Genomic DNA, 24,000 nt, shown 5'->3' with positions numbered 1-24,000 from the left:
CCCTGCGCATGCGCAGCTTTTCTAGCCCAGCGGGTCTGCGCTTGCGCATCTGGCCTTACTTCCTGGCGCCCCCAGTGACGTATCCCGAGTTTCGCAGGCTCGAGAGCGCAAGCGCAACAACCTACCCTCCCCTAGGAGCAGCCCGCCGGTCCAGCAGAGGGCGCCATTGACATGACCCCTTGATTTCTGCCAAGTTTTCTATCTTTTCCTGCTCCCAAAGGGAGAAAGGATTTAACACTAAGTGGAAGGGGGGTGATGAAACTAGCCGAATGGCCCGAGGTGGTCTTTGCCCAGGATAAGCAGAGCTGCAGCTGGGACTTCCTCAGATCGCACAGGCGGCGCTGGGAGGCCGCTGGGCAAGAAATAAAGTCATTCCCGCCAGTGGCCAGGCTTGTAGGGGCCATGCTCAGACCCCTTTGAACACAGGTCAACTGCAGCCGCCAGTTCCCAACCCTTGAGGACTAGAAAGCCCAAGACCCCAGACTCAGGCCAGAATCACTGATTGGAGGAGCGGGGAGTAAGCGAGATGGGGTGGAAACCACCGCTAATGCTTACAAGCAGTTGCCCTGCGCACATTTGATACCTCACATGATGCCCACAGCCAGCCTAAGAAGCACCGCCCTATTTTACAAATGAGGAAATTGATCCCTGAAAGACCTGCCGCAGGTGAAAGTGAATGGCAGGATTCACATTTCTACCAGGCCCTCTTAACAGCGAGGCCCTCTTGTAACGTGTCCTCCATACCCACGTCCACTTCCACTGTCCTTTGGACCTTGTATCTTCCTTCCACAGCCTCAGAAACCTCACATTGTCCACAATCACTTCCCCTCTATGTTCAGCCTCCCACTTTCCACTGGTTCCTTCCCAGTGACATTTTACACACTTGCATCTCCCTCTAAAACATTCAGCTGTAACTCCCCCCAGCCACCCTTCATTCCTTCACAGCTAGTCTGACAGATCAGTTTTCTAAAGAAGCCTCACCTCAGCCCAACTCCCATTCCCCCCTACTCCAACAGGCTTCTAGAATCACTGGAGAACTTCAACAACTCACTCCTAAAACCACTGACTTCCTCTTGTTGCCTCAGCAGCACTTGCTGCTTGCTCCCTCATGAAACTTGTCTTCTGCCACACAACAGAGCCCTGGTCCATCTGCTCACTGACCACTTCTCAACCTGTCTGCAAGTGGCCACTGTGCTTGGGTGCCCTAATATTCAGTTCTGGGCCTCTTCTCACTTGATATACTTTAAAGAAGGACAAAACAAAAACTGATGGATATTGAAAACCAAAATGAAACTCAAGGGTGGGGAATAGTGGGGAGGGAGGGGTTGGTGGTGGGTGCTGGCTTAAAAAAAAAAAAAAACAGAACAGAACAGAGCAAATTTTCAGTCCATTTTATTTTCTTTTGATTACACACACTTGTAAAACACACTCACTCACAAAATACCCAAACATCAGACTAGAGTATAAACACAGGTCATCTGGGCTAAATGGATATCCTAAGACTTCAAAACAAAACCAATCAGTTATTGAAAATTTCTTTTGTTCAAAAATGCAAAGATCTGTTTTAAATGGAATTAAGATTTTTATAATTTTTTTTAAAAAAAGAGCACTTTGGGGACAAAAAAAAAAAAAACCCTAAGTTTCTTGTGTTCCGAGGCATAGCCTGGTTCTCATTCTTGAAAGCCTTTTGTAAAATACAAATGCCAGCACTTGCTGCCTCCATGCGCATCCGCCCCTCGCCACATCAACTGAAAGCGCAGCACCCTGAGGACAGCAAGTTGCAGCTACAGAGCATCCAGGATGTGGTCGATCTTACTAACAAACTCCTGGCGCTTTCCTGAGATGAGCTTCTCACTCTCAATGTAGGCGTCCTTCTTGAGCTTGCCAGCCACCAGCCGCTCCGCTTCTACTGCTGACTTCAGCACCAGCTCCTTGACATGCGCGTCCAGCTTCTGCATTTCGCTCACCTGGCCAAGGGCAAGGGCAGAGCCTAAGAGCAATCCTCACACCCGCACTCCGCAGGGCCCAGTATCTCCATATCCCAGAGCTCCTGGGCAGAGGAGCTGTGGAGGGAGACAGACTAGGCTTCATCCCCAACCAGCCCTGACCCTCGTGAGCAAGCCCCTCCATCATCCCTGGACCTCATCCGTAGCAGAGGATTGTGAGAAGTATGAAATACAGAAACCACCAGGCATGGAGCCAGGCCCACAATAGGCATTGGAGAAAGTTATTCTCTTCCCTTCAGCTTGCCAGATGAGGTCCAGGGATTCATGAGACCAAAGACCAAGGGCAGGGGGCATAGCAGCAGGACTAAAGAACTCCCCCATCAACTGATCAGGTGTCAAATTGAGGACTTTTAGCCACATTCATTCACCAGTCAACAAATGTTTAGTGCTCAGCCACGGCGCTAGGCACAGCGTGCCTCCTGCCAGGCACGATTCTTGGCTCTGGAAAAGAGCAAGAAAGACAGCTAACACAGCACCTTGCCTTCATGAAGCTGACAGGTAACACTTCAGCATGTGAGTGAAGAGTGCCAGAAAGTGCTAAGTGCTAGAAGAAAACAGCACAGAGTGAAGAGAGGGAGCGCCAGGGAGTGGCACGTGGAGAGGGTGAGCAGGGACTCTGGGAGCATCTCCAGGATAGGGTTCACATCCTCATCCAGGGAACAGGAACTCACCTTCAGTGGTCCAGGCAGGGTTCTCAGCAATCCACCTGCACTAACTCATTTCACACTCACCAACAATGTGAATTAAATACTAACAGCACCCCCATTTTACAGATGAGAAACTTAAGTACGCTTCAGGTATTCACACAGATTTACAGTCTGAATCAGCCTGGATTCAACTCCACAATTCCACTTAACTCAGCCTCAACAGCTGGAGCCCTATCCAATCTGGCCTCCAGGAAAGGAAGCAGCTGCGATCAATCCCAGCCACATGGACGGACGTGCTGCCCACGCCAGAGCGTGTTCTTCAAACCCAGCTTGCAATCAAAACCCCAAGCCGGACCTCCCCTGTGGCACAGCGGTTGAGCACTGGGTTACAAAGCTGCCCACAGCCTCTGCAGCACCGGTTCGATCCCTAGCCTCCGGGTGAGGGTTCCACATGGCGCGCAGACCTCTCCTGCCGCCCACTGCTCCCCTCAGCAGTGTACTTCGTCGGTCTGCCTGCTCTGCTCTCCGCTCTGACTCTGATGAATTCTCTCACCCTCCTGCGCTTCTGACTGTACCCAGTGCGTGTATAAATAAATAAATAAATCTTTAAATAAAAACAAAAACCCAAGCCTTCTTGCCTCATCAAAACAGTTGATACTACACAAGTCTATGACTGAAGGGTGTGATGTCATCCCACAAGCCAGTAATGAGCAGGGGCGAGAGTTGGGCACAATCCCCAAAAGTGGGGCATGGCAGGCACCAAGTCAAGAGGCGCAATGATGGCAAACACTCACTTTGTCGCACAGGTCAGAGCCCTCCGTCTTCAGCCTGGTCTGCAGCAGGGCAATCTCACTGGTCAAGGTCTTGTGCTCCGTCTCCAGGCTCTTCTTGCCACTGTTGAGGGTGGACACATCACGGGACTGCTTGTACCTATTGACAGTTTCATCGAAGTGCCGGTAGAGACCTATTCTCTTGTTGACCAGGGTCAGCACCTGCTCCGTGATGCAGGCCACCTTCATCCTGGCCTCTGCAGCTGGATCCTGAGGGGTGAGACAGCAGGCATGACTACACCCAGGCCCAAGTCCATGTGGACCTTTACCTCCCACAAATCTATCTACCACCATTTTCTGGAAATTACGGATCAAAGCCTTGCTCACACTGATCTGGACCAATTCAGTCATGGGTAGGACTAGGGCGATGAAGACAACACAGATGTTCAGTTTAGTTCTCAGGGCACACAGAGCATTATGAGGAAGGTGGGCTATTAAAGGGAAAGGCAAAGGGCTCAGCTCAGCTCAAGGAAGGCTTCCAGGAAGTTTATTATACGTCTCTCTTAAAACCTCAGGGGAAGGGCCTCTCCTGGTGGCACAGCGGTTGAGCCTGGGTTGCAAAGCTGCCCGCAGCCTCTGCAGCGCCAGTTCGATCCCTGGCCACCAGCAAGGGTCCCACATGGCACGAGGGTCGCTCTCCTGCCGCCCGCTGCTCCCCTCATCAGTGCACTTTGTCAGTCTGCCTGTTCTGTTCCCCACTCTGGCTCTGGTGAATTCTCTCACCCTCCCGCACTTCTGACTGTACCCAGTGCTTGTATAAATAAATTAATTAATTAAAAAAAAGATTCTCAACATCTCTAACAATCAAAGAGATGCAAATAAATTAATAATGAAATGCTGTTCTTCACTTAAGTCAATGGGAAAGATCAAAAGTGAAAACAGCAAACACATCTATTAAAAAAAAAAAAACACCTCAGGGAAAAACAGACAGGAACAGTAGAATCAGACTGGATTAAAGACCACAGTATTGACTCAAATTTTAAATGCCTTCTTTACTTATCTCCTCGCTCTGTCTGCACAAAGGGCCTAGCAAAAATGATACTCCAAAAGCAGCAATTCACACCACATGGTCTCTAAGTACCATTCCACACTAAAAGGACCCAGGCTCCTTGAAAAAAATACAGATGTATCGGGAACATGTTTCATGCTCAATAAGGAGGAAATACTGGGAAAAAAAATGATAGGGGTGAAAAAGAGCCAAATCTGGGACAACTTGAGCATCAAAACAAATAGCATCAATGAATGGTAATCCATGGAATAAAATAACCCACGAATCCAAACAAACAATCACTCAATGAACCAACCAGTAAGAAAAGTTGCTCCTAATAGCAGAATGCCAACCACTAATGTAAGAGCAATCAGTTTTCAACCACCACACTAACAGTTTCAGAAAATAGTTAACAAGTGCTACAACTAATGGGCGAATGTACATGAGGGTCTTTACATGGTCTCAAACACGGTACCCACCAATTATAAAGAGAAAAAGTAACTTTACAGTGAAGAAAGCAGGTAGACACCCACTGAGTCATGTAGGGAAAGTTAACTAGAGGGACCAACTGATATCACTAGAGGGACCGACTGACATCAACTACTTCCTGATGCAACACACTGGCGGTGTCACTTACCGATGTTCTTGCCAAAAATTCATCATCTGTATCTAATCACACAGAAATGTAAAGTAAACCTACACTAAGGGACGGTCTACAGAACTGACCTCTATACTTCAAATATGTAAAGGTCAGCAAAGGCTGAGGGATTGTTCTAGATGAAAGGAGGCTGAGGAACTGCAGCCACTAAATATAAAGCATAAAACGTAATTACTATAAAAACTATCCCCGGGCAACTGGCAAAACCTGACCACGGACAACCTGTTGCTTCATAGTATTGTTAACAGCTTTCCATTTCCTGGTCTGAGGCAAGTGCTGTGGTTACGTCACATGCTGAAGGAAGGAAGGTGTAGTGAATGGTTCAGGAAGAATCATTTAGACACAGAGCGGGGAGCCAAGTGTTAATCGCTACATCAAGGTAACAGGTATAAAAGAGATGTTTTTACTATTACTGAGACTTTTCTATAAATTTGGAATTATTTAAAACCAAGGCTTTTTTTTTAATCAAAAAACTAAAAGCAATTTTCAGGCTTTAAGAAATAGGGATGTTTTGGAATAAAAACTGAGACTTCTGTATGACAAGGTCAGCTAGCAGCTGTCCAAGCTGTATCACCTGTCGCTGGACAGCCTCGCTAGTCTAGGGAACCATCCAGATAACATCTTTGCTCGCATGTACCCCACTGCCACCCACACCAAGCCTTCCCTGCTGTCCCACACATGGTTCCCTTCAGTAAGTGTCCTTCCCATCTCTGCTGATCGTCACCTCCTCAGCTAGCAATTTGGGGCCTCCAGAGCCCACGGTCGCTGCCCTCTGCCCACTGCCCTCCGTTCCCACTGACTAGCACATGCTCCCTGATGACAGCCACCTGAACAAGGCATCTTTATAGTACGGACAGCAGAGGCCAAGAGCAGGGGACGGTCTCCTGGTCAACAAGGCTCTGCCTCCGGCTGTGGGAAGGACCAGTGCTCAGTAAACTACCCAAGGGTGCAAAATGACTCAATGATAGAAGAAGAAAGCCAAGAGGGTACCTTTGTGATGGAGAAGTCAAGCCTGACATAGATGATGACGGTGAAGAACAGGATGTAGAAAGCAGCCACCACCAGCAGGGGCTCCTGCAGCATGAGCACCTTGTTGAACGTGTAGTGGACCTGGGGGAGAACCAGGGGAGATGAGTGCTGGCAGGCCCGCATGGACTCCGAAACCCAGAGCAAAAGCAGGTCTGACCAGGTGGCCCCACCCCACTGTGCTCAAAGGAGGCCCAAGGAGGGAAAAATGAGCATGTCCGAGGCACCCATTATCTCGGGAGCAGACACAGAACGCAGGGCAGTGGAGCTACTCACCACAATGTCCTGAATGTGCTGTTCTACCAGATTTTTCTTGTAGGCAACAATCACAGGGCGGCCAAACGTGTCCAGGTAGGTGTAGTGCAGCTCATCTGAGGCGCGGGTGATTTCATAGGGACTGTGAACCTGGATGTTCCTGAGGCAGACAGAATGAAACAAATGTTTAAAATGCACTAATTTAGGACTGTTGAATTCAGGGGGTCTTTCAGAATCACCTTCTAAAAGGTCATACCCCCTTCTTGCACCAGGGAACACCCAACCTCCTCAAAGCCTTGAGTTGCCACCATCCTGCTGCCAAGGCAATAAGGTCTCCCTACAGCCTGTACTCACAGGATGGCCCACAGGCCCTGCAGCCCACACAGCTCTCCTGTGCAACCCACCCTCCAGGAGCCTCTCGGAACTCAAAGTGGTACCTCAAAGGTTCTGACTCCACGTGACTGAGAGCTTCCTATGGGGTGTGGCCCACACATCCTGTATTGGTTTTCCCTTCTCCTGGTAAACAGCACACCCTCACTGTGCTCAGTGGAACTACCTGCCCCCAAGGAATGTCTCAACAGGAGAACAATCAGTAGCCTCTCCTGGTGGTCAATGTGGACATGTGAGCCCAGCAAGGCAGAAAAGATGCTCCTGTTTAAAGCAACTCTAGAGCAAAGACACAGAGACTGCAAAGAGGTGTCTGCCATGCCAAGGGCAGGTGGCTGTCAGTGTCCATCAGCTCACACCTACTAGGCTCCGGAGATGCTCTAATTCTGTCCTTTCCAAAGCCTAGTTGAACTCCTCTGTTATTACAGGGGAGTCGGCTGACATTGGTCTAAGACAGCTCCGACTATGACCCTGAAAGCTCATACACCACCTGAGAGGCCTCCTTTCTACTGGTCTGACGAACCCAGGAAGAGACAAAGCCATTGCTCCATTACTCATCCCCTCTACTAGCACAGTGCAAGGGCTGCCTGGCTGCCTTGACTCTGCTTCCTCCCTGCAGCACCTCATCCCATCAGATTCAGGCATCACCCCAGCCTGTGGAGGCAACTCTGGATACTGCACCTGTCATACAAAGGCACAGTGTCTTAAAGACATTTCCTACATAAATCTTGTGCCCTCATGTTTAACTTTCCTGTTTAAATTCCAGCCAGAAGTTCCTCAACAGGCTTCTCAGTCAAAGCTACGCACTGAGCACCTTCACTGGGCCCCTACAACATGTCTTCCCTTAAAGCACCAACCATGCACCACCAGAGAAATGGGGAGCAGAGGAAAAGTGTGGTCACTCACTTGGCCCCTTCAGGCAAGATGATCTTCATTGTCAGAGAATCAATCACTTGTTCATCAAACACGTGGTCCACAAACCTCATCTTCAGTGCATACTGGTCACCTGGGGAGCAACAATCAGAGGCAATGACATGAAAAGCAGGGCTGGAGCTCGAGGGCGGCACTGGCGGGGGATGTGCTGATCTCGCAGAGAGGAGTGAAGAGAAGTCACCAGAGTTCATGGACTGAAACTAAAGGCAGGGTGGTGTTTTCCCCAATTTCCACATAAAGACAGAGTAACTAAGTAGTAAAACCCAAAACTCGTGGACCATGTTTACATGGGTTTAGATAATAGGTCATCTCCCCAAATCCCAAAACTTGAGGGTCCCCACAAAACTCCAAAAACCACAAGACCAATACATTATTAGTGTCTGTGAGGAAAAAAGCAGAGGCAATATGACCACTGACAGGCCTGAGACCAGACGAGCCCCAGAGAGACAACAGTGTTCACTAGAGAATGTGGCAGAACAAGAGCTGCTGAAACACAGGACTCCCAGTCCCACACAGCAGGTAAATGAAATGGGCCCACAGATCTGCCAGTCTAGAGTGGTTGGGTTCCTAAGGACTCTGTAAAGCCCACGAGAGCACCCTACATGGAGGCGAAACTGGTGGAAGAGAATCAAAATCGAGCATAATTGGACCAACAGAGCTTCAGGAAAACAGAGCCAGGAAAAGCACAAGAAAGCAAAGCCACATTTTAATGCCATACTAACCAACCAAGAGAGAACTAGACAGTGACAATAACGCCGTCTAGACGTTCACATTAAAAAAGTAACGGCAAAGTGCCTGACTCTTAGAATAGATTATATAGGAACGTTACATAAAAAAGAGCATTCCCAGAGAAAATAAAAACATGCCCACAAAACCAATCAAAACCCTTAACTACTTCACAATAAGCCTTACAGGTATTATGAAAATGACAAGTCACAAAAGAGCAGTGTAAGCCAAAATTAGAGAAATGCAGACAAGTGGTATAACTCAGGGAAAAAAAATCATTTTAGAAATGAAGGTTAAAAATCAAAAAATAGGGCCTCCCCGGTGGCGCAGCGGTTGAGCGCTGGATTGCGAAGCTGCCCGCAAGCCTCTGCAGCTCCGGTTCGATCCCGGCTGACGGGCGAGGGTCCCACACGGCGCGACAGACCTCTCCGGTCTTGCCCGCTGCTCCCCTAAGCAGTGTAGTTCAGTCTGCCTGTTCTGTTCCCCGCTCTTTCTCTGGTGAATCCTCTCACCCTCCCACACATCTGGCCTGAACCCCAGTTCTTGTATAAACAAATAAATAAATAAATAAATCTTTAAAAAAAAAAAAAGATTAAAGAGAAAGTGTCTAATACTGAAGACTCAACATAAGCACTTCCAAAACTCAATGAGTTCTCAAAACAAAATACTTTCAAAGAAGTTTGAAACACAAACCTGAAGAGTATAACATGTACCCAAAAACTGAAACCCAGAGCAACCACTGCCAAGACATGTTCTAGTAAAAGTATTGGGCTTTATAGAAGAATGCCTTTTAAGCATCTAGATAAAAAGAGCAAGTGATTTATTAAGTTATCATTAGAATTGAAAGGCATACTTAATGCAAAAAAATAATGGTAGCAATAACAACAACAATAATAATTAAGACACTACAAGAAAGACATGTAAGCCAAAGATTGCTATTCCATGAAAGGAATTCCCAAAAGAAGAAACTAGAGTTTCATGGAAGTGGTTGATTCCAGGTGTGGAATAGAAAATACACAAGTTGAGCCAGGAATGGCTTGTCATAAAACAGCAAGGAAGGTATAGGACAGACTGCCAAGTTCATGTCAAAAAAATTCAGAAACTTAACTTGACAAGGCGCCCACTGGCTAAAGATGGGACAATTTGGGCATCTGGATATTGCCAAGGCTGAAACCCACAGGGTGTTTATATCTGTAAGTATATAATGATTTAAAAAAAAAAAAAACCTAATTGCTCATCTAGTAAACAAAAGAGAAAGGTTCAAGTATTTCCCCTTCCTTTCCTATATGAACTTCATTCAACACTGGGAAACCAAAGGGTAAGGGTCTCCTTATAAATTCTACCAAATAAATGAAAAACAAATGCTAGAATTCTATCAGTGATTTACAGTGCGCAGCAAAGTAGTAGAACCCAGGCACTACGTATCACAAAAGGAGACACCAGACACCACTTACTATACTCTCTGCATGAAAGAACACATGGTCTTGGAGCCTGGCTAATGGGGTCAAAGAAAAGGCTGGTCCAGCCTCCAGGAACAGCTTTCAATTGGCAAGAAACAGAGACGGCAGAGGAATGTGCCGAATAGCACTGTGGGTAAGCAATTGGCACAGGCCACGCCAGAGTATGGGTTAGGCTACCAGCAGGCTCAAGTTCAACAGACAACAGACAAGGAAAACAGATGGAGAGGTTATGAAGACAAATCAAATCTTCTGAAACAGGCAGAACTCAAGGAATGCATGCAGAGCTGTATACCTGGGTGATAAAAACTATGAAGAAATTCAAGAGCACAGTCACATCAGGTCAGGATGGTTACTGCTGTTGTGGGAAGGGGCACAGGGTGGGCCATTTGAGTGGCGGGCAAATTTCAATTTCTATACCAAATTGGTGGTTACAAGTTGTTTCTCTAACAATGATTTGGTGAGCTATGCATTTGTTTTGTGGTTTACTATATTTTATTTTGTATTAACATGGTCTTCAAAAAAACAAAGACTTCAAGAAAACATAAGATACTTAAAACCATTACTTCTGGTGCTGTGAAAAAGTGCTTCTTATTCTCTTAAATTTTTCTTTTTCAAATGCGTCAAACTGAAAGAATTTAAGCAGTTCATCTAATGATAAACTGGAAGAAGAATTTTATTATGACTGTTTGAATTATATTCCTGCGTTACTTTTACAGTATTAATTGGTGCCACCCATGGAAAGTTGTTCCAGGTATCCCAGCCTTCCTAAGAATGACAAGAGAATATTCCTCTCTACCAGAATGGGAAATTGTAAAAAAAAAAAACCACAGCCACAGGAAATTAAGAAAAATAGAGTCTCTTCCCTCTCAACCCCCTTTATTGAAGACTGACCCAAATTATAGAGGTACTCATAGCTTGGGAGGTTGTAGCCAACGATGTAATGGGTCTTCCACCCCCCAAAAAGAGGGAAGCGAGGCCGGATTTCCATCTCTACGGAGTCATCCAAAATAAGGAGGTGGCTGGTGGAAACGTTGCCAATCTCATCACGGTAATAAACATCCTGGGCAGCAGCAGGGAGGATGGTCTGCAAGAGAGTGGACATCACCTTTCTAAGCCCTGCAGAAACCGACTCAGAAGAGATGATCCTCAATGCAGAGAAGATGCTCTACACCAAGACCTTCATCACAGGACTTAATTCACATTATCCCCAAGCTGTCAACACCTAGAATATGCCTGACCTGACCAAGGTCTCAAAATTTCTAGATATTGCATCTGCTTCTCAGTCAAGGTTGATAAAGAAAATTCTCCTGAAGAGGAATAGACAATCACAATACCTTTGTGAATACTAAACATAATACAAAGGTAACAACAATCTCTAAGTTATTTTGCAGGGAGGGAATCCAAAGAAAAGAAATTATGTCAAATGACTAGGTGGAATAGTTATAGAAGAGGTTTCTCCGCCTAATATTTTTTAATTGCATCTTTCAAATCCTTAAGACACATTTTGATAATGGGGGGTTTGGGAGGAGAGGGTGTAGAATATTAATATCTCCATACAATATGTCCTTCCTTCTATAATGTGAGTAGACAAAAATGCCTAAGATCATAAGACAAAAAAAGAACTGTATGTGCAGGAGCAACAAATCTTTTTTTAAAGCAGCATTATGAAAGGAAAAGAAAATATATAAAATTGTCAGCAACAGTTTGGGAAGGGTATGAGTATGTTTTCCTTCTTTTATTCAATGTTTCCGTTAAAAACATGGCCTACTTTTATAAATGAATTTGAATATTCTGTTGATCTCTGACATTGTCACTCAACTAACTTCTTGAACAGCAATCCCGAACAACTGTCCATACACAGCTAGGTATGAAGGATAGCTATGAAGTCACGGTTCCTCCCAATGCCCGCGCTGGGCACGGCATACCTTGAAGGAACGGATGGAGGATATCCCGCTATCTGGTTGTCTCTGGTAATCATAGCGTGAGAAAGGACCCTTGAGCACAGCCCCCGTGTGCTTCAGGTCCACATTTTCTTCTACAGCAATATTGCCCCAGTGAGAGACCTCGATGACACGGGTCATGCTGGTGATGGTCAGGAAAGGGCTGTTGTTCTCATAATGTACTTTAAAAGCATCCTAGAAAGGAAGGAAACAAGTAGTTCAAAGCTTTGGCAACAGAGGAATCAAGACTAGTTTAAAACAATCTGATCACAGAGACCATCTCTACACATCAGCATGAGAATGATCAAATTAATGATGTCCCTCATGTGGGCACCGTTTAAAAGTGATGTGTACCAGAAATTCTTAATGATGTGCAAATAAGTCTATTACGTGGAAAAACAAGATATACAAATTTGTTTATCATTTCAGAAACAAAAAATGTCTACATTCCACTTGTTCCTCTCACAGCAACGATGTGAGTAAATGGGGAAAGTATCCGAGAGAAAACACACACGACTCTCACTACAGGTAGGAAGGAGTTATGAGTTATTTCTACTTTGTGCTTACAATTCTTATTTTCCAGATTTCTACAGTGAGCTTTTAAAATAAGTTTATAGTTTTAAAACAAAGCTTAAATTATAAAACAAGCTTGACTAAGACTCATCTATTCCCAGCGAGACAGCAGAAAAACTGACAACTGAGGGTGACGCACAGTATTCCTGGATTTATCTAACCTGGAGGAGACTAATGTGGAAAAGGTCACAAAAAAGAGACTAGTCTCTGTGTTCCTCTCTGTTTGAAATTTTCCCATAACAAAATTTTAATTCGGTGAAATACCATTCTCTTCTTTATCCCGTCTACCCTGCTCTTCCCCCGCGCCCCGCTCCACCCTTGACTTCCCCTCCCCTCCCTCTTAACCTCAGAAATCTCACTTCATTTATTAAAGTCCACTAATTTTTATAAGTATCTTATTCTGTCAAATCATCCACATGTAAATGGCCAATAATTCATTGTCATTCTAATTTGCTTTACTACACGTAATTCCCTGACCTCCTTCCATCTTACTGTGAACAGCAATGTTTTAGCTTTCCTTTTGGCTGAACCGTCTTCCACAGTGGGTGTGGGCAGCCCACCTCTTCTTGATGCAGTCTTTTACCGATGAGCACTTAGGCTGCTTCCACCACATTCTCAGTAACATAAACACTGCAGAGCACTACAAGCACTGGGTACTCAGAAGCACGGGAGGGTGAGAGAATTCACCAGAGCCAGAGCAGGGAGCAGAGCAGGCAGAAGGACCGAAGTACACTGCAGAGCACAAGTTTCGAACCGGCGCCGCAGAGGCTGCGGGCAGCCTCGCAACCCAGCGCTCAAGTGGAGTGGATGGTTTTACACTCTTTAAATAAATGTGCAGGAGCGGGCTTGTTAGGTCACACAGTGGTTCCAGCTTTCATTTTTCAAGATCAATTCAGATCGTTTTCCAAACGGTTGCGTCAGTTTACAGTCCCACCAACGGTGTAATAGGGTTCCTCTTTCACCACATCCTCTACAGCACTTGTTGGGTTTGTTTTCTTTAATATGTGCCATTCTCAGGGGGTGAGAAGATATCTCATTGTGGTTTTAATCTGTACCTCCCTTATTAAAAGTGATGATGGAGGGCCTCCCTGGTGGCGCAAGGGGTTGCATTGCCATATGGGTTAGCTCCCTGGCCAGGGAGCGACCTCATGTTGCAGTGGCTGGAGGTTAGCTTAATAGTGCCAAGACTGGGGTCTCAGCAACATGAGGTTGATCCCTGGCCAGGGAGCTGACCCACATGGCATAGCAGACCTCTCCTGTCTTGCCCACTGTTTCCCTCAGCAGTGTATTTCAGTAGATCTGCCTGTTCTGCTTCCCTCTTTGGTGAATCCTCTCACTACCACCACCTACCCCCGCACCTGTGACTTACACCCAGTTCTTTTATGCATAAATAAATTAAAAAATAAAAATTGATGATGGACATTTCACGTATCTATTAGCGTTCTGGATATCCTCTTTGATAAACTGTTCATATCTGTTGCCCACTCATTAAGTGGGTTGTTTTATCATTGTTGAATTGTAAAAGTTCTTTCTATATCTTGAATATTAACCCCTTGTTGGGTGTATAATATATAAATATCTTCTCCCATTTAGTAGGATGTCTTTTTAATCTACTCATTTTCTTTCCCTGTGTAAGTTTTTTGTAATTTGAAGTAATTCCAGTTGCTTATTTTTTATTTCCCTTGCCATAGGAATCAGTTTCCAAAAATATCTTTAGTATTGATGTCACTGACCATATCAGCAATATTTTCTTCTATAATATTTTATTATAGCAGATCTTCTATCTAAAACTTTAATGTATTTGGAATTTTTTTTTGTGCATGAAGTTAGAGAAGCGATTCAACTTCATTTTTTAAAGGTGACATTTCAGGTTCCCCAGCACCATCTGTTAAAGAGACATTAATAACAAAATCTTTTTTTTTTTAATTTTTTTATAGATTTATTATTTATTTACACACACAAGCACTGGGTACAGTCAGAAGCGCGGGAGGGTGAGAGAATTCACCAGAGCCAGAGCGGGGAGCAGAGCAGGCAGAAGGACCGAAGTACACTGCTGAGGGGAGCAGCGGGCGGCAGGAGAGGTCTGCGCGCCATGTGGGACCCTCCTCCGGTGGCCGGGGAGCAGCCGGGGATCGAACCGGCACTGCAGAGGCTGCGGGCAGCTTCGCAACCCAGCACTCAACCGCTGCGCCACCGGGGAGGCCCTATAACAAAATCTTTTTTATGCCTTAATTGTTCCCTTTCCTTTTAAGAGGCAACCCCCAGGCTCAGCAGCACAGCCTGTTTTACTACTTAGCAGTCACTCTGGCCATATCAGACAGCACATCACACATTTCCCACCTCTAGGTCTTTATCCTTCTTACCACCTTGGTCCAGAATGCCTTTCCTTCTCTCCCAATTTCCCACTCCAACTCTTAAAATGCCACCTCCTTTAAAAGTCCCCCTAAATGCCCCAGCCTTTATCTGTACTCCCAAAATGAGAACGGTGACCCGATGAAGTTATTTTGCAAGTTAAAATCCTTGGGATAATCTTAAAAATGATTTTGGATTTCCATCCACTATACACCTCCCAAGCCACTTAGCAGTCACTCTAGAATAGACGTTCTATAAAGTACACAAGGATAAGCTGGACTCCAGAGGAGCCTACCTGACTATAGGCAGGGACATCTCGGAAAGGTCCATAATCCAGGAGGTCCTCAGAGCGCGTAGGGTTCCCCAACTTGGTGTAGCTCTCTACATTTCGAGAGGCAAGCTTCACACGCATTGTTTGTGTCTTTGTTGGATAGGGAGAGTAGAAATAATGGTTCCCTTCAAACACCACAAACTGTTTCTCTGACTGGGTGATCTGGGTTGGATATGGCTGAAGCACATGGGTATAGACTGTTTCCACAATGACTGAAATCTTGGCCCCAGGATCAAGGGCAACTGGAAGCTTGACTGTGAAGAATCTCCCACTGGAAGAAGACAAGACAAGGGAATTAAGAGATTAAGGAAATGGAAAGCAGCTAGCAGCTCAAAGTTATAGAAAAAATTTTGTCCCCATGATGAAAGCAGTTATCCTTAAGAAATCACCTTCAGGGGCCTCCCTGGTGGCACAAGGGGTTAAGACACAACCTATGATGCTATCCGTAGCCTCTGCAGCATGAGTTCGATCCCCGGCCGTCCAGGGAGCAATCCACATGGTGCAGCAGACCTCTCCTGTCTCGCCCGCTGTTCCCCTCAGCAGTGTATTTCAGTCTGCCTGTTCTGTTCCCCACTCTGTCTCTGGTGAATCCTCTCACCCACCACACCTCTGGCCTGTGCCCCAGCTCTTGTATGCATAAATAAATAAATCTTTTTTAAAAAAATCACCTTCAATCTATTAATTTAAGTCTTTTCAAACAAATATCTGGATGTCACCCAAGGTTGTTCATAGTTCATAGTAGTAAGAGAGTATCAAACAATGTAAATGTCCAATAGAAAATAAATAAATAATAAATGTCCATAGTAGGATAATGGCTAAAAACATTCCAGTAGAGTCACACAATGGAATTTAGTATTTCCACGTACAATGAAAATAACAAATCAGTTTACAAATGATAATTTATAATTTGACATAATTCCAGTAAAAAACAAATGCATACACAAGAATATGTGAAAAAGAGGACTTCAGTGAATGGCCCACACAATGTTCACAGTCACTGTTTTGAGGTAGGAAGATAAGCTTCATTTTGTTGTTTCTTCCAATTTGTTTTGAGTTTGTGGTAATCTCACAACCCGGGGGAGGAAAGGCTACTTGCAAGAAAATGAGATGGCCTAGAAACTACTAAAATCTATAGGTCATTAAGTTAAAAATGGATCTGAAATTTTCTAAGCCAGGAGAAAACATCTGCCATCAAAGGTTGGTAGAACATGGATCACTTTTCCTCACAGGACTTTACAGAATGCTAAACGTCAATGCTTAATTTTTTTTTTTTTATTTTTTTTATTTTATTATTTTTTATTTTTTTTATAGAGGCATGTTTTCTTTCTTTCTTTCTTTCTTTGTTTTTGTTTATACATGCACTGGGTACAGTCAGAAGCGCGGGAGGGTGAGAGAATTCACCAGAGCCAGAGCAGGGAGCAGAGCAGGCAGAAGGACCGAAGTACACTGCCGAGGGGAGCAGCGGGCGGCAGGAGAGGTCTGCGCGCCATGTGGGACCCTCCTCCGGTGGCCGGGGAGCAGCCGGGGATCGAACCGGCGCCGCAGAGGCTGCGGGCAGCTTCGCAACCCAGCGCTCAACCGCTGCGCCACCGGGGAGGCCCTCAATGCTTAATTTTAACCATCAGTCACACCATTACATTTCTTATCACTACTCCAAATTGAATAAGCCCTACACCTTCTCCCAAGATAGTTTTAACCAATTCCTGTTTTCAGGTCCCAAATCTGTTTCTCAACCCACTTTATCTTCTGAGTACGAATCTCCTATTTTCAAACACTGGACAGCTCCACTGAACCACCCACAGGAAAACAGTATGTCCAAATCCAGTGTCATTCATGATCCCATTAGCACTGCTACCATCTGACCACTCAGGCCTTTGCTGATGCCTCGTTCAACCCACTATCTAGTTGATCTTGCCTTGGAAAGCCTCTCCTTGGAAAGCCTCTGGCTTTCCACTGCCTTCTCCTCAATTTAAACCATTATCACTTGCCTAAATTAGACAGGTTTCTGCCTAATTAACCTCTAATTTTCTCCTTTATCATTATCTCCATCACCCTCAAATTTACCTGAGACTTTCAGGATAAATGTTTCCAGCACAAATGGATCTTGCTTAGATGATTCAGAGGATAGTTTGGTGTCATTATGAACATCAGTTCTTATTGAAATGCAGAAGCACCAACTAATGAAGTCTGTGATTGATAAAAGGCTGGACAAATAACACAGAGCTGACTATAGTGGTGTTTAAGGAACAGATCTATTTTTTTTTTTTAAGATTTATTTATTTATTTATGCAAGCACTGGGTACAGTCAGAAGCGTGGGAGGGTGAGAGAATTCACCAGAGACAGAGTGAGGAGCAGAACAGGCAGACCGATGAAATACACTGCTGAGGGGAGCAGCGGGTGGCAGGAGAGGTCTGCGCACCATCTGGGACCCTCACCCGGCAGCCAGGGATCGAACCGGCGCTGCAGAGGCTGTAGGCAGCCTCGCAGCCCAGCGCTCAACCGCTGCGCCACCAGGGGAGGCCCCAGATCTATTTTTTTTTTTTAGTTCATTTCCTCCTGGACCTAGTGGGAGAACGATTCTGTGAAGGACTTTTGGTTTTGCTAGGTAAAATAAAGCATTTAACCACTTACATTGCAAATAGATTTATAGAGACCCCAAATATGTGTCAGTTCCAGTGACAGGAAGGGGTAATAAAGACAAATCTGTGTGATGTATGCATTCATAGCTAGAAATAAATAAAATAGTATGCTCTTTAAAAGTTTTTAAATGTCCCCAACGGACTACTCCCCCAAAGAACTATATAAACTGGCCAAAGCACTCCATAAACACTCCATAAAAGCACTCCATAAACTGGCCTCATCCGTCCCCACACACACCATTCTCCACCTTCCTCTGAGTTCCAACCACTCTGAAGTTAACACTCCATGAAACGTCAAACCTCTGTGTCTACAGATATCTCTGCTTGGAACGCTCCTTCTCATTGTTAGCCCTCCTTGTGATTCAGTCAGGTTTACTGAGCTCTTACTATGTGCCAGATTCAGTTCTAAGTTCTGTTATACGTATTATTTGAGTGAATTTTAACCCTGATCACAAGGTAGGTATTATTTCTTTACTCAGGCAGAAACTAAGGAGCAGTTTCCCAAGGACACACAGCTAGCAAGCAGTAAGAAAGAAAGGATCTGAAGCCAGGCAATAAAACAACAAAAAACAACTAAGCTACCTATCTCTCCAAGAGATGAGCTGCAGGCCATCATGCAGAGCCAGGAAACACAGGAAGTGCCCTCAGACAGCAAGTGATTCAGAACAAAAACCTAAGTTGTCATGTTAGGGTTGTGGGGTAAACGACTGTTACGTTTTAGATAGACAGATTGATAAATTTAAATATGACCCCATTTATATCTTTACGGTAAAAGTATGTATGTACAGGCATATGCATAAATAGTGCAATTGTTATATAATATTCTTATTATTTATTTTTTGAAAACTAATGAGAAAAGTCTTCCAAACTCTGCAGGAGTTTTATATTAAGTATGAGCTAATGCAGGGCTTTTTAACTTCAGCACTTTTTTTTTTTAATATTTATTTTTATTTATTTATACATATAAGAACTAGGGTGTAGGGCAGAGGTGCCGTGGGTGAAAGGATTCACCACAGACAGAGTGGGAAGCAGAACAAGTGGAGCCACTGAAATATACTGCTGAGGGGGCAGCGGGCAAGACAGGAGAGGTCTGCCGTGACATGGGTCAGCTCCCTGGCCTTGGATCAAACTTGTGCTGCAGTGGCTGGCAAAAGCTTGACAGCACCGAGACTTCAACCCCTGTGCCAGCAGGGAGGCCCTAACCTCAGCACAGCACTCTTGACATTTTGGGGTAGATAATTCTCTGCTAGGAAGAGGGACCTGTCCTGAACATTTGAGGATATTTTGCAGCATCTACCCACTAGATGCCAGAACGAATCCCTGAGCTAAAAACATCTTTTCTCCCCACACCATTCATTCAAAAGTATTTCAGTGCCTGGTACCTAACATGCAAAATACTGACAACCGTTGAAGCTGGGTGATAGGACACACACTTTTAATGCAATTCTCCCCGGCTCTGTATGTGTATTTGAAAAATATCCTTAATAAGGTGTCTGAAATAAACAACTCCTAAGGGCCAGGCCCCATATTAGATGCTGAGGTTACAGGAGAGAACAGGAAAATTCAACCCAGCCTCCATAAAGCACAGTCACCATGGCAAAGAAGCACCTTCAGTGCCAGGAAGGCTTGAGTAGAGACGAGGTGAGGTGTGGGTGGGGGGAAGCGCTTCGCCTCTTGGATGGTGGCCAATCTTGGTTGGGAAGATAATCTGCTGAGGCAAACTGCTTGATGTTCTCACATACTGGTTCCCCATCTATTTGTTGGGGAATGCCTGGCCCCACAAGGGCTAGAGGGCTGACTTGGTATGGAAAGTAACTACTTTCTGGCTGTAAAACAAAGCGCCACAGTTAGGGGACTCCATTTTCAGTATTAGTAAGCAGAAAAGACAATAATGGGTCTGGAATTTGTGCTACTGGCCTGTTGCTTGTTATCACACAAGTATTCATTGGAACCTCTTCTAAGACATCCAGCACTTCCTAAACAACTCTCTTAGCTGAGGATTCTAACCCTGATACAGTAACCTGTAAAAAAAGGAGGCAAGATATATAGATATGGTAGCTGTTGGGTTGCTTACCTTTTCCCCTTAATTTTGGTTTCTTTTACTTCCAGGTTGTTCTCTTCCTCATCTTCTCCCTTAACCTACAACAAGACAAAGCAGGTTATTCTTTTTGATGTCCACCCACATCTAAATTTTGGGTCAACAATTAACTAACTGTCTCAAATTGTCCACATTAAAATATTCACGCTGTCGGCACTGTTTAAAGACTGGAATATGATCAAACATTGTCAAAGACTTAGTTTTGCCTGAGTAAGCTACAGGCACACCTCAGAGATACAGCAGGTTGGGTTCTAGACTAGTGCAATAAAGCGAGCATCTCAAAAAACAAGTCAAAAAAAGTACAAAAGAAAAAAAAGCACAAAAGAAAAAAAAAGCAAGCCACAAATTTTCTGGTTTCTCAATGAAGGTAAGTTATGTTTACACTATACTGTAGTCTACTAAGTATGTAACAGATTTATGTCTAAAAAGACAATGTCAATTCCGTAAACAAAAACACCTCATTGCTAAAAAATGCTAACCATCATCTAAGTCTAGACTTGCTCAACACAGGGTTGCCACAAACCTTTAATCTGTAAAAACTGCAGCATCTACAAGGTGCAATGAAAAACAGTAACACAAGGTACGCCTGCACATAACATCTTCCTGAATGAACAAGTACACATATACAAATATAAAGGCCTGCAAGGTTTCTTTCTGGACATTTTCTTCCACATATACATTCAAATACACATAGAAAATAAATAATTTTACTTATTATATAGAAGTGTCTCATGGAAATTTTAAAAAGCCCCATTTTTACTAGCACAGAAGAAGGTAACTGTGGCACAGATTCTTGGGGAGGAGTCAAAGGTCACTGTTTGGCACATTCCCTTCCTATCATCCCTTTATTGCAACAAGATGTGTAAGCAGGAAAAGGATGGTAGTTTCAGCAGGCTGCAGGGTCTTCCTAAGAAAGAGTAGGTTATCTCAAATCATGAAGCTGGAGTAGACTGCAGAAGGAGGGCGATACTTACACACATAGCCCACAGCCCTCTTTTGCAAATTCAACGACCACCAAAAGATAAAAATTTAAGAATACCATGTAGGACTAAGGCAGTAGTTCCCAAAGCTTTAAGGCAAAAGCTATCTCAAATTTTCAAAAAGCCTAAAAGCAACTTTACAATCACCCTCAACAAAGTTCTACAGGCTAATAACAAGTTTTATTACTTCAACCAGAATCTTATCACAGTGGGGACATGCTAGTTAGCGCACGTGTGCTGATCAGGAGAGCATATCTCTTCACTTCCACACTGGTTTTGTGTACTTAATAAAAGATTAGTGAGATAAAATAGTTCAAACATAAAATCCCAGTGACAGGAAAAACTGTAAGGTTGGTGCTTGGTAGTAAAAAGGGAGGAACCACCGGCTCCATGGTTCCTTCTACCAGTTCCTAAATTTCTACATGGAGAGTTGAAGATAATCCAACTAAAAGATTTCTAGCAATCGCACCAAAGCCTCCAAGTCAACTGTTGAAAAAATACACTTACCCCCTTTGTATCAACCAGCCCTTTCCCTGGGAGATAGGGACATAAAAGAGCACATACATCTCCCTGACTACAAAATTAACAATTGATTCTTTAATTGATCTGGTAGTTAAACTCAGGTTTTATACCCCAACACAACCCTACCTCACAGCAATCCAGGCAAGGAGAGCAAGTGGTACAACGAGGATCACACACACAAATCTTAAGTCAACTAACTTGAGCCCTCCCAACTCTTCACCATAGGACCTCAAATGGGCAGTTAAATAATGTAACAACAGACTACAGACTCCTCCCTGCAAAACACTTCCACCTCAAAGGGCCAGCATGCAGGTTAAATGAGAAAGCACTGAAGATACCTACCCCAAATCCTGACACAAAGTAGATTTTCAATAAGAAATGAGTACAGTAACCCAGCTTTCAAGCATTCTCCAGCATGACGGAATAACTAGCTTTCCCTGGGCTTTGTGACACTGTGGAAACTTCATTCAATGACAAGTACCTTTTATAAAAGAATGGGATTTAACAATCAAAGGCGGCAGCACAAATTTAAGTGATGATTTAATCCATCTTTGCACAAACCTTTGAAGGAAATTGCAGATTTTACCATGGACAAAGCAGGGAACTGAATAGGAGTCAATCTCTATAAACCCAGCTTTATAGCTCCAGCTTCAGAGAGTGAGGTGCCTAGTGGAAACAGAACACTAATAACTATTCCCTCAACAAAATAATTGGGTAATCACTTAATGGAAGTTGTTTCATGGAAATGGTTATAAAAACCAAACCTCTGTACATGCCTAATCTCTCTGTTCCCAAAGTCAACATGTTCTTTCCTTGAGAGTTGTAAAAATGTTCACGGAAATGCCAGAAAGTACACAAGCAAACTGGGGAGTCATTCACGACCTAAGTGTAAAATGAGACCCGACTGGAAAGAGAGAACCGGACATTACCTTTCTGCAAAGTTTTTAAAAGCTTATATGACTTTATGATTTTTAAAACTAATCTGAAAGGGCAACATTTTTTTTTTCCCATAAAAAGCATTCATTAGCAACCACAACAAGTAAGATCGTGTAAAATGGGTCTCAAGCGATTACAAAGGTGAAAACACGGAACCTGTCACCGTTCTGATTATATTAGCTGATGTTTGGAAGGAAGCACCCACTAACGTGCCAGGCGCTGAATAAGGGCACCAAGTTCATTTTAATTCATTTATTCGTCCTCCAGGCGGGCTCCCTCGGAAGTCGTGAGTATCGACGGGTAAGTGTGGCGCACCCTGCACCCTGCAAGGCCCTTCGCCGAGCCGACTGTTGTCCTCGCCGTGCCGGGGTAACCAGGGTCGATCAGGTTTGGGGACCCGAGGGGCGCGGCGGGGCGCAGGCTCCAGAGCGGCCCACGTGAGCCGCGCCCGCCCCGGGACGGGCTAACGCTGACGTGTCCGCAGCGGCGGGGCCGGGAGGGGGCTCGCGGCAGCCTGCCCGGCGGCCTCCGGGCCTGTCCCCCCCGCGCCCCTGGCTGCCCCTCCACCTCCCGCGGCCCCCAGGCTGCCCGCCCGCACAGCTCGGGTCCCACGGTCCCTCGGAGACCGAGGGGCGCGGCGCGGGGTGGGAAAACAAGCACCCCGCGCGGCAGGGCCCGCTCGCACTCACCTGCACGCCCAGGTGCGCCAGCCGCGCCTCGAGCTCCGGCTCCAGGGCCAGGAGGAAGGAGGAGGCGCGGGACGTGGACCCGCCGCCCGGGTGCGCCAGGACCACCTCGGCCGTCACCTTGGCCAGGTGGCTGCTCAGGTCCACCGTGCGCTTCACGTCCTCGTTGACCAGCGGCGGGGCCTCCGGGGAGGCGCGGCCCGGGGCCGGGATCCAGGCCCCGAGCAGCAGGAGCAAGAGCAGGCGGGCGGCGGGCGCCTCCATGACCGGGACGGAGCAGAGCCGCAGGCCGCGCCGAGCGCCACCGCCGCCCCGCCTCCAGCCACCCTGCCGCTGCTTATTGGGCCCAGACGGGCGCCACAAGATGGCGGCGCCCAGGGAGCAAGGACCCCGTCTCCAAGGCAACGGGCGGCCCGCGGGGCGCCTGATTGTACGTGCCCACGACACTAACCTGTGTGGACACCGGGGGTCTCCATCCCTTGCCTCTTGCCTCTGCTGCTTGACTCGGTACTTTCATTCAAGCAGAAAAAGTAAAAGCTTGGGCCATATTTTAAGCAGAAACAGGTTACCGGCGGTCTCAAAGTATCTCCCCTAAAATATCTAGTAATTACAAAGGGGAAAATAAGTTTATAGCGGAGAATCTTAGGAGACGCGATATTAACCAAGTAATCAAGGCTAACATCACCAATTACAAGATATGGTGGCATCATGTAGTCACTGATATGATACACCCAAAAGGGCACCTCAGTTCTGTGGCATTGCCACATAATTAGCTGAAAAGGGGTTTGTGTGTGCGTGTGTGTGTTGTTCATTGTACACACTGCCTCTTCTGGCCCAAATGGCTGAATATGGCCCACAGAGCAGAAACTGTTTACTATAAAGACCTTTTGAAGAAATTGTACACACTCCCATTCTAGTCTCAGACAAGATGTTCACACCAGAGAAAGCTGGGTGAAGGATGTGAGGGACAACAAGAATCTATCTTTACAGACTAACAGTCCCAAGATCAGGAACACTCTCTACCAC

General features: G+C 45.4%; 1 protein-coding gene across 1 annotated transcript; it reads right to left on the bottom strand.

The window, feature by feature from the left end:
• Positions 1–1,363: 1,363 nt before the first annotated feature.
• On the bottom strand, positions 1,364–23,270 carry RPN1 (ribophorin I). The gene is made up of 10 exons (XM_037524048.2): positions 22,978–23,270; positions 19,827–19,891; positions 15,077–15,383; positions 11,842–12,051; positions 10,808–11,000; positions 7,704–7,803; positions 6,432–6,570; positions 6,120–6,239; positions 3,448–3,693; positions 1,364–1,967 (listed from the first exon to the last, which is right to left on the bottom strand). The coding sequence occupies exons 1-10, from the start codon at positions 23,236–23,238 to the stop codon at positions 1,785–1,787; spliced, it is 1,824 nt and encodes a 607-aa protein (XP_037379945.1). The 5' UTR covers positions 23,239–23,270; the 3' UTR covers positions 1,364–1,784.
• Positions 23,271–24,000: the final 730 nt, after the last annotated feature.

Source organism: Talpa occidentalis, unplaced genomic scaffold (genome assembly GCF_014898055.3).
Source record: "Talpa occidentalis isolate TD23 unplaced genomic scaffold, MPIMG_talOcc4v2.1 talOcc4.10, whole genome shotgun sequence".
Lineage (NCBI taxonomy): Eukaryota > Metazoa > Chordata > Mammalia > Eulipotyphla > Talpidae > Talpa > Talpa occidentalis.
This window is presented reverse-complemented; position numbering and strand designations above follow the sequence as displayed.